Source organism: Mchenga conophoros, linkage group LG16 (genome assembly GCF_057382185.1).
Source record: "Mchenga conophoros isolate Kocher_MC1m ecotype Shallow Benthic linkage group LG16, M_conophoros_male_GT1.1, whole genome shotgun sequence".
Lineage (NCBI taxonomy): Eukaryota > Metazoa > Chordata > Actinopteri > Cichliformes > Cichlidae > Mchenga > Mchenga conophoros.
In genome coordinates, this window is record NC_140541.1 from 38,933,939 (window position 1) to 38,949,792 (window position 15,854).

General features: G+C 45.6%; 2 protein-coding genes across 2 annotated transcripts; one reads left to right on the forward strand and one right to left on the reverse strand.

Moving 5' to 3' along the window:
* The first annotated feature begins 2,283 nt into the window (after positions 1–2,283).
* On the forward strand, positions 2,284–9,097 carry LOC146557323 (uncharacterized). The gene is made up of 7 exons (XM_085248596.1): positions 2,284–2,718; positions 3,733–3,838; positions 4,168–4,352; positions 4,480–4,628; positions 5,618–5,759; positions 5,911–6,059; positions 6,632–9,097. Exons 1-7 carry the CDS (start codon positions 2,679–2,681, stop codon positions 6,758–6,760), a joined length of 900 nt encoding a protein of 299 aa, XP_085104722.1. The 5' UTR covers positions 2,284–2,678; the 3' UTR covers positions 6,761–9,097.
* Positions 7,577–15,422, reverse strand: LOC146557324 (transmembrane protein 50B). The gene is made up of 7 exons (XM_085248597.1): positions 15,271–15,422; positions 13,114–13,300; positions 12,485–12,597; positions 11,821–11,888; positions 11,367–11,459; positions 10,562–10,619; positions 7,577–9,095 (listed from the first exon to the last, which is right to left on the reverse strand). The coding sequence occupies exons 2-7, from the start codon at positions 13,210–13,212 to the stop codon at positions 9,050–9,052; spliced, it is 477 nt and encodes a 158-aa protein (XP_085104723.1). The 5' UTR covers positions 13,213–13,300; positions 15,271–15,422; the 3' UTR covers positions 7,577–9,049.
* Between the last annotated feature and the right edge of the window lie 432 nt (positions 15,423–15,854).

Genomic DNA, 15,854 nt, shown 5'->3' on the forward strand with positions numbered 1-15,854 from the left:
TTTTGGCACTCATCGCTGTTTTCACTTATCAGCTTCCTGTTTGGGTTTAGAAGCTTTTATTTTGATGGGACGATTTCCTGTAAAAATGTTTGCAGTTTTTGCAGCAGTCGCGGGAGGCACAAGGTATGTTTATGACATAAATAAGGACACGTTTACATGTTTTGTGTGACAGAGGCTACATTTGTTACATTTTATGTTGAAGCTTACTTTATGTTATAAGGTTTACAATTGTAAGAGTGTGGAATTTTGCTTACACGCTGCTTCTGTGTATATATCCCCATCTCTGAGATTGATGGTTTACTGCCATTAAACCTTCAAAACTTCATCAGTAAAGTGGCATCCTTCATTGGGGGGGTTGCTACAATGTTTAACCCTCTGGGGTCCAGGGTATTATTGTCCATTTTTAACTACTTTTGATGTTTCCTCTACATCTCACCTTTAAAAACTGTTTATTTGCTTTGTTTGGTCTCATTCTTTTCAGCACAACCTCACATGTCTGAATTTACAGTTATGTTTTCCTTTTGACATACTGTATTAACACAATTGATCTAAAATCAGACAACAAACATAAAATTTGAGTAAAAAGTTATATTTTTACTGTAACAACCACAAACATGTTTAATGATCATATTTCATAACTTTAAATGCAAATATAAATCGTCAATTTTAATTTATATGCACAAGTTTTGCAAACAATTTGCAAAAGTGCTCCGATGTTTTCGGAGACGTCTGTTACCCACCCGCTCAATAGCTAGCAGGGAGCTCGAGGCTCACTAGAGCCGGCTGAAATTAGCTGACTCTGAATTAAATCTGACATTAAAAATATTTCAATTCAGGAGGAAACATTTTCACCGGGAACAAAAACAGCAGGTTAATACGTGGAGATCCTGAAGGCTCCAAAAGTGATCAGATTAGATTTTAAGTATTTGTTCAGTTCTCTTCCAAACCCAGCAGCTGTCAGTTGTAATTTTTAAATGTTTACTAAAATAAAAATAAAAGCGTTATAACATCTCACCTGTTATAATTTTTAATCAGGCATACATGTGTACTATTTTTATTAATAGAGAGATTAAGCTTGTGTTTCGTTCATTTAGTGATTGTGCTTAACTGTATGAAGCTTATTAGACATTATCAAACAGATGACATGTAAGCGACGTGTAGTGCATTTTACCAAAGTGCTTAAGATCATTTTTTAATTATCTTTTTTTCGTTAAAGAAATCAACTACATCATGTATAATTTTTTTCATGTCATGTGTAATTTCCAGTGCAGATATTAATCACAGTTAAATCAAACTCCAGAGCTGTGGTGTCATCAAGTATGCTGGTGTACAGAAATCGCGCCGTGTTGCCGAGAACGCGAGTACGGACTCGAGTACTCGCGAATTGAGAAATGGCCTTAATGAAAATGTAACCAAACTGTTTATCAGGGGAAAGTATAGCCTGACATTAGTTGGTAAATTGTTAACTTTTAACCAGCTGTTATTGTTGTCAGCTGTCTGGAAACAGCGGGGTCACGTCCGATCTGCTGATAATAGTCACAATATCAGGAGTAAATGAGCACGTTTATGCACATTTCCACATGTTAGAGACTTCAGCTTGAGGAGGAAGAGGGTGGGATTTGATTAAGGTGCCGGTGGCGTAGTCCCTTTCGTTCATATTCTGGTTTCTTTGGTGAAAGCTTCCCCTTCTCAGATGATCAAACAGGTATGATGCAGGTATGAATCTAGCTGTCCGTCCACAGTATGCAAACATCTACAGTTGCTCTTGTCCTCTGCCTTTGGCGTACTCCAGCCTAAAATGTGATAAGGCTGAGCGGCAGGGTGCAGTATCCAGATATCTTTGCCGCTGTGTTCAGCATGACAGCCTCCACAAACTGGTGCCCGTTTCTATTTTAAGAAGTTAATTCTAAACTTATCAGTTTGCTGGAAGATGAAATTACAGACTAACATGTAAGTTTCTGAGTACAACATTCTTTTTTTGATTAAATAACTTGAAAAATGACTGATTATATCTTTGATATATTAAAAACTAAAACCAAACCTGTAATATAATGACATAAAATAAAACAAACTTTCCAGTGCACTGTACACAGTTACCAAAGTGCATCACTCTGTGTTAGAATGCATTTCGTTTTCCTTGAACACAGCACAGAAAATCATAAAATAAACGGTTCATTGATTTATTTATTTGGAAGATTTAACTCTCATTTCCTGTGATTGATCACATGCTGCTGACGTCACCCTCGCGTGAACGCGCGGGGGAATCCCCGGTCGGTCGATACTCAGCCCCGTGTGAGCTGGTGTGAGGGCGAGTCCACACACGGGCGTTGCTGAGCTTCGACGTGCAGGGCCCGGGACCCTCAGGTGGGAGGGCAGCGTAACTCACCTGGCTGCACAGGTGAGGTGGGGCTGAGCTGATTCTGAGCTCTGCTGGTAAACACAGTCTGTCCCAGCGGCTGTGAGCGGTGATCAAACACCGTGTGGAGCAGTTGTTGGTGTTTTGTTATCGTTTGTCACGTACAGCTTTAAGAGGCGGAACCGGAAATCCCCCAAGACAGAAGCAGTCTGGGACGGAGACGTCCAGATTATCCAGGACGAGGAAGTGCGTCGGTGTGTGTTTCGATTCTTCAGCTCCAGCCAGCACGTTCGGCCACAGACCGAGGAATGAGGCCGACACCATGCTGCTGATCCTGCTCTGCCTCCACGCCGTCTCCTGGGGTAAGGAGCCGCCGCCGCCGGACAATACCTGCCGAGCTACCGGCTAACAACGGCCTGTAGCCCCGCAGGCTAACCACGGATGAAGCAATATTCTGTGCGTGTGCGTGTGCGTGACAGAGATTTTGTGTTTGAATCACGTTTTCGCTCCGGAGTCAGACTGAACTTTAAAATAACCGATGTTAAAATGTCATTTTCTAATGTCTTCAGTTATTAATGACTCATTCAAGCTGTTTTGTTGTAATCGGCGTCAGGTGTTTCCAGCTGAACACAAAAGGCTGCTGTTACCTGCCAGCTGGGTTTCACCTGTGGATTTAGCGTGGCCGTCACATTCAGGTTCAAATGTCAGAGGTTATCTTAAAACTGATCATCCGGATAAAATACGGAACTCGTTGAACTCAGACCAGGAAATGTTCGGTTCAGCGCGTCTAACATGAGAAAATGTCCTTTTTCTGTTTGCTGCGACTGTTTCAGGTTAAAAAGGTGAAACAGTCGCAGCTGCTGGAGGGTTAAAGGTTCCTGTGAAACATGGAAGTGGGCTATAAATGTCCAAAGCTCCTGACATGACAGGAAAGGATCTGTGAGGCTTTCAAAGAGTTTATTTCAGGTTATAATCATCACTTCTGTGTTTGTTTAAATCAGCCTGTAAACATGTTTAACCTTCATTATTACTGATGCAATAAATGTTCATTCATCTGTTCACTGTAAACACTTTTGACTCTGACACTCTCAGGCAATAAATAACTGATCTGTCCAATCAGAAAACAGACATGAAAGTGAATAAATGACGTCACCACAAACATCAGGTTCACATCTGTTCAGTTTTTAAAAACGTGCCGTGTGCAGCAGACAGATGTTATTCCTCGTTTTTGAATCTTTGTCCCTCTGAGCTCAGGCGTCGTGGCGTCGATGGTTCCTGCTGTCTCTTTAATAAATCATCTGAGGCCGTGATCACATGAATAACAATAATCTGGATTATGCAGGGATTTCTCTGGTTTGCTTTCTTCACCTTTGCAGTCGCGTCTCAGGCGCCGCCGCCTCCACAGAACGTCCAGGTGGAGAAGGGTCAGCTGACGTGGACTCCAGGGGAGCCGGACGTTACCTACACTGTGAATTACCGCAGGTGAGCCCTCACAGCCAGGGAAGGTGCTCTGTTTTAAGGTGGAGCTTCCTTTTATATCGTCACGGCCGTTGGTGGCGAGAGGTCAGCTGATGACATTTTATTTACTCCATCGTTCTCACAGTTTCACATGAAAGCCGCCATCAGAGAGCAGCAGGCTGAGTGTAGTGTCACTGTCACAGATTCTAATCCACAGTGGGCTGGTAAAATGTTTAGGAAGAGGTCAGAGGTCAGCAAAGCTCCTGCTTCAAAGCAACGAGTGATTGGGTTTCACAGCAGAGAGAACGCTGAGCAGAAGTTTTCTCTGACTCGTTTCTGTTCCTCATCCTCAGATTTAACTCTGATAAATGGGAAGCTCTTCCAGCCTGCATCCAGACGCCTTTCCATTCCTGCAACATATCAGCGGTTGGGCCGCGCGACACTAACGACTCGCCCGAGAACAGCTGCGTGACGCTGCGTGTGCGGGCCGAGAGACGGGGGCTGAGATCTGAGGGTGTTAACGCCTGCAGCAGATACGGTGAGAAACCTCAGATATGTGTCAGCGCTGTCTGTGGGTGAAGCTGTGAGACTCGAGGTGTTAACCATCCTGACCACAGTGTGAACCACGAGCTGCTGCTGTGCTGACGCTCGCTCTGCTCTTCCAGGTGACGTCTGCACGCCTCCGTTAAGCATTTTGACCCGGCCTGGATCACTCACCGTATTCCTTAACGATGACCACGAGCTGGCGAAGGAACACGCCAACAATGCCAAGCACAGGATTTACTTTGGCAGAGAGGGAGAGAGTCCTCTGCAGGTGAGAACACGGAGTGATTCCTCCAGGTGTTTATGCTCACCTGATGTTGGGTGGTATCTGCTCCTTTGTGTAAAGAGGAGCAGGATGAGTCCTGCCAGAGCTACAAAATGACTTCTGGCAGCACATTAGTGCATGAACTAGTTTTTCAGCGTCACTCTGAGACAGGATATTTCTAATTTTAGAGATGTTGCACAAATGGAAGAACGCAGTCTTACATATTTGTTTAATATGTGCGTTGAAGAATGTCCCTTGCTGGGCTCTGTAGTTTTTAGTGTTCTTTTAATTCCTTTGAGCAGTTTTTTTTAAATTATTATTATTCATGCCAGTGTGCTTGCTGATACAGCCACATGTGTCTGTCAGTGGTCAGTGTGTGCAGGCAGGTCCAAGCATTTTTGGACAGTTTGCCTCTGCACCAACAGACAGTCTGCACAAACTGTTTCAGAATTACAGCTATTTTTACACAGTTCCCATTTTCAGAAGCTCAAAGTGACTGAGAAGCAGTTTCGTGTCCAGATGAATCCTGCGCCTTCATTTTTAGGACTAAACTCAATTCAATTTTCAATTCAATTTTATTTATATAGCGCCAAATCACAACAAAAGTCGCCTCAAGGCGCTTCATAGATACAGAGAAAAACCCAACAGTCATATGACCCCCTATGAGCAAGCACTTTGGCGACAGTGGGAAGGAAAAACTCCCTTTTAACAGGAAGAAACCTCTGGCAGAACCAGGCTCAGGGAAGCCAGAGAGCCACAAACGGGCAGCAGCTGCAGTGAAGCCCTGAAGCAGCATGTGGTCATGGGTCCATGGAGGGATAAACATCTGCTCTTATCAATGTTAAGCTGCACAGCTGGGTTACTTTCCGTGGAGCTCTGACAGTCTGATAATTCAGCTGGATACAGGAGAAGACGAGCAGAAGCAAACACTTCAGTTTAATTCACTCACACTGTGTGTGTGTGTGTGTGTGTGTGTGTGTCATTGTCTTCATCAGAAGTATGAAGACACCATAGACTCCAGGACCATTGAAGACCTGGAGGAGGGGCAGCGGTACTGTGTTCAGGTGGCCTATACGGTCCACGGGGACCTCGTGGAACCACGCAGCTGCATCCAGTGTGAGGTCATCCCTGCATCAGGTAAGCTGCTCTTCTTGGTGTAACGTTCCTTTAACGCGCTCCGACTCCAACCAGAGACACAGATGTAATACTAAAAACTACTCCGCTGCTTTTGAATCAGCTGAAGGTTTTAAAGCTGCAGCAGTAAACTCACTGCGTCTGTTTTTCTCAGAACACGTGAACAGGACGCCGATGATCGTGGGGCTGCTCGTCGGCATCGTGGTCCTCGCCATCATCATTCTTACATTGGGATACCTCGGGTTTTTCCAAACTGAGAAAATCAAACGCTGCCTGGAGCCACATAAATATGAAATCCCGCCGGTAAGACCAACACTGCTGCACACACTCACCACACAGACACTGGTGGGCGCTGTATCTACTCAGAGCGTGTCAGCGAGTAAAAGAGCTGATTTTGAAAGTGTTCGCTTCACGATCAGTGTGTAAGACCGACGTGGTTCTTCATGGTGACTGGTGAGTCGCTGAACTGTCCAATGGTGTTAACAGAGCCGTCAGTCCAGCAAAGTTAGAGCCAAAGTTAGATGGGTTTAATTTTGTACTTGTTTGGTCGAGTGTGTGAGACAGACACGGTTAGAGTGGGGAAAAGGCCGTCCTGTGTTTCCCACTATTGTGTTTTTTATTTGAATAATTTGTTTGTTTTTAAGCAGGCTGCTGCCGTTCTTTTGTTCTGTTATGTGTTTGAGTAAACGAATCGCTGCATTTGTTCGCAGCTGGAAGAGTTAAAACCGCTTCTCTGAGCTTCGACCAACATTATTAGCAGACGTACTCATGGGCAGATAAATGACTGTTGTAAAAACAATCGGTGAAAGGCTCAGCCAATCGCCCATCGTTAGTCTTCACTGCCTCTGAGGTTCCTGTGTCTTCTCCTCCTTCAGAATCTGTTTCGTGGGGAATTTGAAGTCCGACCATTTACTCCCATCGTAGAGCGCTATGACGACCTCCAGATCTCTCACGGTAACTACGAGCCCAGATCAGCACTCAGCCCTCCCGCCGCTGCTTCCTGAACTCTTGGAGAGGCTCCGCCCACTCAGAGACTCCACTCAGTTTACCAGCAGAGGCGACTGAGTCGCTCACCTGCTCCAGGTGATCTAACCGTGCACCATCTGGATTATTTACCTGTGAGCACCTGATCTCAGAACATTTGTGAACTACTCCCATGAGGACAGTGGGTGGAGTAAAACCAGGATGGAGCGCAGCGAGCAGCTTCCTGACACTAATTTTAACCACTGCGCGCTAACAACCATCGCAGCAGAGAAGCAGGTCACTCTAGCATTAACCAAGTATCGTTTCTGAATGGCCACGCCTCCCTGAATGTTCTCCACGCTGCCGCTGCTTCAAACCTCCGATGACAGAAAATAGTAGAAAAACAGGAACTGCAAACACGTCTGCGTGCTCTTTCTCAAACTTCCTACAGTCCTGTTTAACTCTGAGAGTTAGTTCCTTTATTAATAACTGTCGGTGAGAGCGTTCCTGGGCAGGTGGGAATAACACGCTCACTGCTGGATCTGACTGGCTGCGGTAAGAGGACAGTTGTGGCCAACACTTCCTGTTTCAGTGAAATAGGAAGTGTCGCATGCGCCTGTAACATGAACACTGTTGGGTAAATGTTTGTCTACGGGAAATTTTCATGTAATTTTTTTTTGGGGGGGGGGGGGGCGGGGACACAGGAAGCCCCTCCTCCCTGCAGAGGTCAACTCCCCGTCCTTCTGAATAAGCGGAGTTCACCTTAATAAAATGTCTGAGTCACTGGTGAGGCTGAGTCATTGCTTCCAGTAAACAGCAAGTTAAAGGTTACAGTAACAAACAAACAAAGCAGCAGCTCACAGCCACGCCCACAACACTTTTTATTGTTTCAGGAACGACTGAAGCAGCCGAGATTTTTAACTTTAATACTGAAAAATCATCAACACACATCGTAGTCACAAACAGGAAGTTCAGGAACAAAAAACGTCCTTTTATAATCCAGTGTCAGACGGAGACAAGACAGCAAATGTGCTTCCAGCTATAAATTAGCCCCGCCCCCTTGAAGTGTCAGCCTGGAAGATTTTCATTAAAAATACATGTAACAATCACAGACTTTTAATTTGGAGGAGTCACAGGAAGTACAATCTGGAAACCAATCAGGTACAGTCTGAGGTAAAAAATTTTTTTATCTAAAACGGTCCAGAGTGAGCGTGACCTGATGGACGAGGTGAAACGTGTGTGTGTGTCACCTGTGGCTAACAGGTTAGCATCCGTCCTGTGGCGGCTACACATCGCTCCGCTCGACTGTGCTACATCCAACCACAGCAGGACGGGGCCGGTTTGCTCGGCTATTTGTTTACGGCTTCTCGTCAGAGCGAGAGGCGAGTCTCACATCCAGCTGTTTACGGCTAACATGTGACTATTAGCATTTAATCAACAGGAAGTGAGGCTGAAATCTCCCAGAGTGACACTTTAACAGTAAGACCGGCGGTCCTGCCCGCCAGCAGGAATTCCCTCATTTTACAAAACACACTGAGACTGACACAGAGAAGTGAGACATGACAGAACTATATTTACACGTGTGTGTGCGCGCGCGCGCGTGTGTGTGTGTGTGTGTGTGTGTGTGTGTGTGTGTGTGTGTGTGCGCGTGTGTGTGTGCGCGTGTGTGTGTGCGCAGCAGCACTGATTGGTCTCCATTTAAAAAGCAACAATACTAAAACTGTTTTTACAGCTTCGATTAAAACAGCAGAATACAAAACATCTGAAGGCCGTGTGTGTGTGTGTGTGTGTGTGTGTGTGCGTGTGCACGGGTATTAACATCTTAATGGGGACCAACATTTGGTAGTATACTATACTTGTGGGGACAAGCAGCCCTCATGGGGACCAAAATACCGGGCCCCAGTTTGAAGGCATTTTTGAGACTCAACTAGGTTATGATTTGGTTTAGGGTCAGGCGTTCATTTTTGATGGTTAGGGTAAACGACTAGGGAAAGCATTATGTCAATGAGATGTCCCCACAAGGATATAAATACACGTGTGTGTGTGTGTGTGTGTGTGTGTGTGCACGGGTATTAACATCTTAATGGGGACCAACATTTGGTAGTATACTATACTTGTGGGGACAAGCAGCCCTCATGGGGACCAAAATACCGGGCCCCAGTTTGAAGGCATTTTTGAGACTCAACTAGGTTATGATTTGGTTTAGGGTCAGGCGTTCATTTTTGATGGTTAGGGTAAACGACTAGGGAAAGCATTATGTCAATGAGATGTCCCCACAAGGATATAAATACACGTGTGTGTGTGTGTGTGTGTGTGTCTGTAGAGACGTCTTAACCCCATAAATCTTCAGTGCGGCCAAACTTGTAGATCAGAGTGCTGCAGAGAGAGAAGACAGTGATGTCACAGTGATGTCACACACTGAGCAGACAGATCCAAACTCACAGCTCAGCTCCACAGTGCTGTGATGTTTGGAGGCTAATGAAGCTCTCTGTCATGTAATAGCTGTGTCACTACCGGAAACCCGATCGGTACCCCGCATGCGCCAAAGGTGTCTACTTCCGGTCGAAGCGTTTTACGATAGTTACAGGTCAGAGTATCTGTTGTTAAGAATAACAAGCATCTGTTAAAATGTTTCCAATAATGAAACATGTCAATATAATGTAGACAAAAATAAACAGAGTTACGGATCAGGGCTCCCGATCCGTACTGCGCATGTGCAGATGTTTTCTTCTTCTTCTTCTGTTCGTTTAATGGCAGTTTACTCCCCAGTGTACGAGGATACCGCCACCTGCTGACCGAGCGAATGAACCGTATTGTAAACTGAATTAGCGTCATTACAACCGTGGCCGCAATCTGATGTAGTGATAGTCGAGCGTGTTTATGCTCGTCTGTGAAGAGGATTGATTGGAATAGTGATGATGATGTTCGCCATCACTGTCAGTTGTCAGTAAAACACTTCATGTGGCTGATGAATCTTCGCGTGACACATTATAAAGTCTGTATTATTAACTCTGTAATTAAGATAAGATGACCTTTATTAGTCCCACAGGTGGGAAATTTGTTTTGTTACAGCAAAAGTAATACAAGTAGCAAAATTAGGCGCCATTCTTCTTATTTTACGGCGCTGTTGCTCAATCGGGGGACACTCTCTGTTGAGGAGAAAAGCATGAATTTGTTTGTACGGATTATCCATTGTTTAAATGTCCCGGTAGTTGAAAAGGAGGAAGAGCTGTTGAGAAATGCTAGGAGCTAACTGGGCGCTAACCGTATCATTCAACTATGTCGCAATGTTGGCAAAGAGAGGAAGTGACGTAAGATTTGCGCATGCGGGGTACCGATCGGGTTTCCGGTACGGATCGGGTAGCGACAAGCTACACAGCTGTGGTTAAACTAACATGAGCACAAGGCAGGTGGAGGTGAAACATGATGGTCCTGATGGACTGAGACAAACTCCAACCACGACAGGGTGTGAATCAATCATTAATCTGCAGCAGGTTAGAAAACAAACACTCATTCAGAGCTGGAAACCCCTCCCTGAGAAATCTGGTATTTACAGTCTGTGTGGATGTTAAAGCTTCTTTTCACGCTCGTATCCATCCACCCGCCTTTAGTTCTTCTTTCTGCATCAGTTAGTGGAACAGAAAGGGGCCTGAATGGGTTAAACTGAGCCAGGCTTTCCTGGCAGGAGCTCCCGCCCATTACGGGAAATAAGATGCAACAGGTTTCATGTAATGTGTCGCAACGCTGCAGGAAGCACATATTTGGCACCAAGCTGGTTAATTACAACAGGCCTGTGCGCCGTTTCAGCTGCTTCAGTGTCAGCGCTGCTGCTTTTCACTCACCTAAAAAAGATGAAGGCGTTCTGAAAGAACACAGCCATCCCCGGAGCCACTTCTTTCTCTGCGGGAACACAGCGACATGTTATCAGTCACATCAGGTTTCACTGTGACTGAGCATGCTCAGAGAGAGCCGACTCCCTGCGCAGGTCTAAGGAAGTCAGATTAAAATCATTTGTTGTATTTTTAGACTCCACAGTGTAATAACCACAAGGCTTTTCTTCTGCTGCTCACACAGCAAGCGCAGCAGGGTGAAGACTGCAGCGCATGGACCTGCTGCAGGAGCAAAGCTGAATTTAAAATAAGACTCCCTGATCCATCGTTTCAGGATCAAATCCGACCAACTACCAGGTCTACGCTGCAACCTCAAACACCCTGCTGTGGTCACGTGTGAGAGGCCACAAACTGCACCCGCTGGAGGTGAAATGAACCGAGGGCTGTCCCTGAGTGCTACCTGCGCCTCAGTCACGAGAACAATGAGCAGTTTGAACCTTGTGTGGTTTGTAGTGATTCACTGAGGTTTGCTTTCGGTTCGTGTGGATTTTTTCTGTGTGAAACGAGACCAAACCACAGGAAAAAGCTCCAAGTTTCCAAAACGGTCATGTGATTCAGAGCAGAAGAAAACACCATGAAGCAGCTGATAAAGGCCAGCAGTGACTTCGCGCTCCAAACCATAACATACTCTCTGACTTTGTCCAGGCTGAGCTGTTATTAACTTAAAGGTATAACTTCTGGTTTTCCCTCCAGCCTTCTGATCATTTTCAGGTTTGCATGTTTGACCAGCAAGGACAGACTGAGGGGAGAAACTCACTCGGCACTACGTAGCCTCCAAACAGGATCCAGATGGAGCCGATGAGCGAGCCGAACATCATCATGAAGCCGATGAAGAGCCAGAGACGAGCTCCTGCAATCGCAGACACATGCAGTACAATTACATATGAGCAGTGCTGTGTCTGCTGTGTTTGTCCATCCTGACGGCTGTGCAAAGGGCAGGATTCACACCGCCGTCAGATATACGTTTTTTTAAAATATCATTTTAGCTTTTATTGGCTAGATACAGCGAAGAGAGACAGGGTTAGGGTTAGGGTAACCCTAACCCACGCCGGCATGTGGTCTGTGCACCCACTGAGCTACACCACATATTAGTCTCTTTACAGCCACAGACAGCTGAGGCTCTGCACTTTACTCTTAACATCTGCCTCACGTGTGTGTTTCTCACACCTCTGAGCGCCACAGCAGATCCCTGACAGGTGACAAACACTCACCTGTCCGGCCCATGCAGCCTTCTCCGTACGTGTCCCCCCTCACCTGGCCGTTGGAAACTGCATTAATCCTGAGAATGAACACAGAGTCACATAGAGGAGTCTGAGCGCTTCATGCTGCTCACACTGCAGACATAAACAGGAAGTGATCACATGATGTTTCAGAGTCTCTGCTTTGTTTTTGACCTTTGTTGATTCACATTTGACTGCAGCACCAGTTTCCAAGCACACCGTGAAATCTGGCAGGTCTGTAACTTCCTCGGAGTCTGAGGTCAAACCTGTCTGACACCAGCTCAGCTCATTAACAGCATCGAGGTCAGAATAACAACAGACTGAATGATTCTGCAGTTTGGCTGCTCTCCTGTCACATCGTGAAAGGTTTTGGTTCCTCTTTGGTGAAAGAAGAGTTCTAAGTAATGAGGCATCATCAGAGGTCACAATTTGTCCTTTCAAAGCCTCGCTGAGATGTTTAAGCTGAAATTACATTTCACTGCAGGAGGAAACCATATAAAGCAGCTGCTTGTAAAGAGGCTGTGAGGCACATGAACAAACCCAAGCAAATCTTACATGTGTTTTCATGTGGATAACTCTCCCCCACCCGCCCGCGCCTCAATGGTCTAACAACTCTGAAAGCATGTACGGTATGAAAGCAACGTTTCACACTTACATGAAGAAAGCGATGGTGGAAAAGACGCCACAGGTGTGGAAGGCGTGGTTCATCTGCTCCTGGGTTGGATACGCCACAGCGGCGTCGATCATGATCCACCAGCCGGTGAAGAACTAAAAGAAGAGAACGTGCACAGCGAGACGTGACGTTTCTAAAGGTTTTACTTCCTGTCCATCCTTAGCAGACATCCGTGCTGTCACTAATGTCTGAGTGTTTACAGATCATGGGGTGGCTGCAGCTCAGCTCATCTGGCTGCTCCAGTCTGCATACCAAATATCCTTGGAAAGATACTAAACCTCACTGCTCTCCGATGGATGAATGTGTGTGAATGTTGGATAGAAAGCAAAGCAAAAAGTGTTTGTGTGAATGAGGCTTTGATTGATCAGATGTGTCTTAGCTGGACTGGTTTTTACATCAGACTATCACAGCAAACTTCTGGATTATTAACAGTCATGTTTGAGGTAAACACAGATTATGGCATTGTTCTGGGACAAACGGGAAACAGATCGCGTGAAGCGGAATATTTACAGCTCCAATAAGACCTCCACCATTCACCAACCTCCCAGCGGCGAACATTTATCTTATCGGAGATTTCAAACAGACTCCGCCCCTCTCTGCCTCACACTAACCAGAACTCCGGCCACGATGGAGGCCACGGCATTCCTCCTCTCGCCCCAGTCGATGCATTCACACTCGGGCCAGCGGAAGTTATCCAAAAAGCCGGCCATCCTCCTCCTCCGCCTTCTTCTTCTTCAGTTGTCCTGACAGGCGAGTCTGCCGCCCCCTCAGCAGCTGCTCACACTCTGTGAAAGGCGCCTTTAAAACAAACACAGGCCGTTAACAGCGTCCTGCAGCGGGTGAAGGACGTCTGGACCTGAAGATTCAACCAGAACCAACGGACATTGATTTTCACCACATCTGCTACAAACTGTCAGAAATATGAGGACACATCGTCATTCAGAAGGTTTTTTTTTCCATTTTAATCGCAGAAGAACGTTTTGAAAAATAAACAGACGGGAGAAACAGATCCATGTTTCTACCTGGGTTTAGCTCACTGTCACGCATCAGCTTACAGACTCAGCAGTAGGGCTGCACGATTAATCGTTAGAAAATCGCGATCTCGATTCATACTTATGTGCGATCTCATTTCCAAATGACAACGATTTAAAGACGATTGTACCGCATTTTGATCCGGGACGTACTCTGCATGAAAACAAGCGCTCACTCTTCCTGCTCAACAAATGACAAGGGCGGAGCCTTATACCACGTGATACAGAAGGTGTGATGCTAAAATTAGCAGGAAAAAACAACGGAGAGCACGTCAGGGAAAGTGACAGGAGAAAATCCGTCCCGGTCAACCACCCAAACACCAATAACGGGAACCTTACACAGCGCTTCCCTATACCCCTCGAACTCAAAGAAATTACGGAGGCTATCACTTATCACCTGACCAAAGATATGGCTCCATCAACACTGTGCAAAACGAGGGATTTAGGAAAATGATCAACACCCTAGACAAACGCTACACAGTGCCGTCCCGCAACTATTTTTCTATTGTTGCACTACCTGCTCTGTACACGCAGCGTCGAGCAACGGTGGAGACAGAATTTCAAGCAGTACAACATTTTGCAGCAACAACAAAACGTGAGACATTTATTGTTTTTATGTTTATTTATTGTTTTTATGTTCAGTCTCAACTGTTACGAAGTTGATGTGCAGTTAATAAGTGCAATAAATATTTATACTGGAAAAGAGAATCGTGAGAGAATCGTGATCTCAATTCTAAGCAAAAAATCGTGATTCTCATTTTATGCAAAATCGTGCAGCCCTACTCAGCAGCAGGTCAGAATCACACAGAACAACATTTAGACATTTCCTCCAACAGCACGTGATCAGATGATCACAAGTTCAGTCTGAGATTCACAGCCGGGGTTCTTTCACTGCTCTCAGGAAAAAGCTTCACGAATCGGAGGAAACTCTGAACATTACCTCCTCCTGACCAGGTGCAGGTTATGACCAGGTAAGGTGTTGAGCATCCGTTACCATGGTGACTTAGTGGGTAAAAAGAGAGGCCCAATTTTAGGAGTGTCACCTGTCCCGGCTCCAACACTGAGATGCTTCAGTGATGGACTGAAGCTGCAGATGCTGACCTGCTAACACCTGCTCACCAGTTTCCTGCAGGAACCTGATTATTTTACTGTTTCTTTATTTTTTAACAAGCCATTTCGTGATATAATTACTTTATTTTGACTTATTATTCTTTTTCAGTCTGAGATCTTTTACATTTAAAGGAGCTTCTTTTGTGGTCTTTTAGAATTTAATTGGTATTTTATAACTTTACACTGTAGTTCAGCTTTTTATTTCTTTCACAGTTATTGAGGTCTGTTTTGTTCCGGCTGGTTCACTTGTTCTCATGTACATATTTAAAGCGCAGGTGTATCCGCAGGGCAAAGTGTTTGCTAGCTGGTCGGGGGCTAACTGTTAGCTCCACCGCAGCACAGGCGTAGCTGCTCCGTCAGCCTCCTGCAGGTGTGCGGATTCCCACACCGTCAGGGTTGTCAACACCTGTCTGTTCTTCGCTCCCTGCTGGATTAATAACCGTACACCTGTCCTGTGACGGTCACAGCTCACCGAGCATTTGTTCCACCGAGCAAACGGGAGCTAACGGAGGCTAACGCTAACTGCTCGTAACCCGCCTCGTTTCCCGCTTTATTCCTTCAAGTAACATCTGAAGCAGCGCGTTAGTCGCACCTGCCTGCGAGCCTCCCAGCTGTCTGAAAACTCACCTGATATCAATCACCCCCATGAAACAGAGCCGCGCAACAACGTTTTTCACTTTCCATTTACGGCACAGCCCCTCGTCTGCGGCTTCATTTCCGGGAGCCTCACGGGCTCTGCGGCACACTGCTGCCTCCTGCGGTCAGGACCAGGCTCTGCATCCTGTAAAGTCACTAACTTTAGCAGTAGTGAAGCGCTGTATGCTGGCAAACAAATACCACGTATACACACATGTGATGAACGATTCCCCAAGGCTGGGGAGGCCGTTTACAAAGAATAATTATATAACCATATAAAAATATATTTTTACATAAAATGTTTTAAATTAAAAATCTTTACACATAGGGAGGTTTTTGCATTTCATTCATTCATCTTTATTTCCCATCAGCATATCGATCTGCATTCACTCACACTTCAGTCCAGCACAGATGAAAGATGTCTCAGGTCTTATCTGTGAGACCCGTGTGGTGAGCACCATAAACACAGCAGCCTTCTTAATATGTTTTGTTCTATAAGCTGGTTTGTTATCCATGAACTAAAAATGAGAGAGAAGAGTAGAACAGCAACGGCATTATCACATGTGGCCACAGTA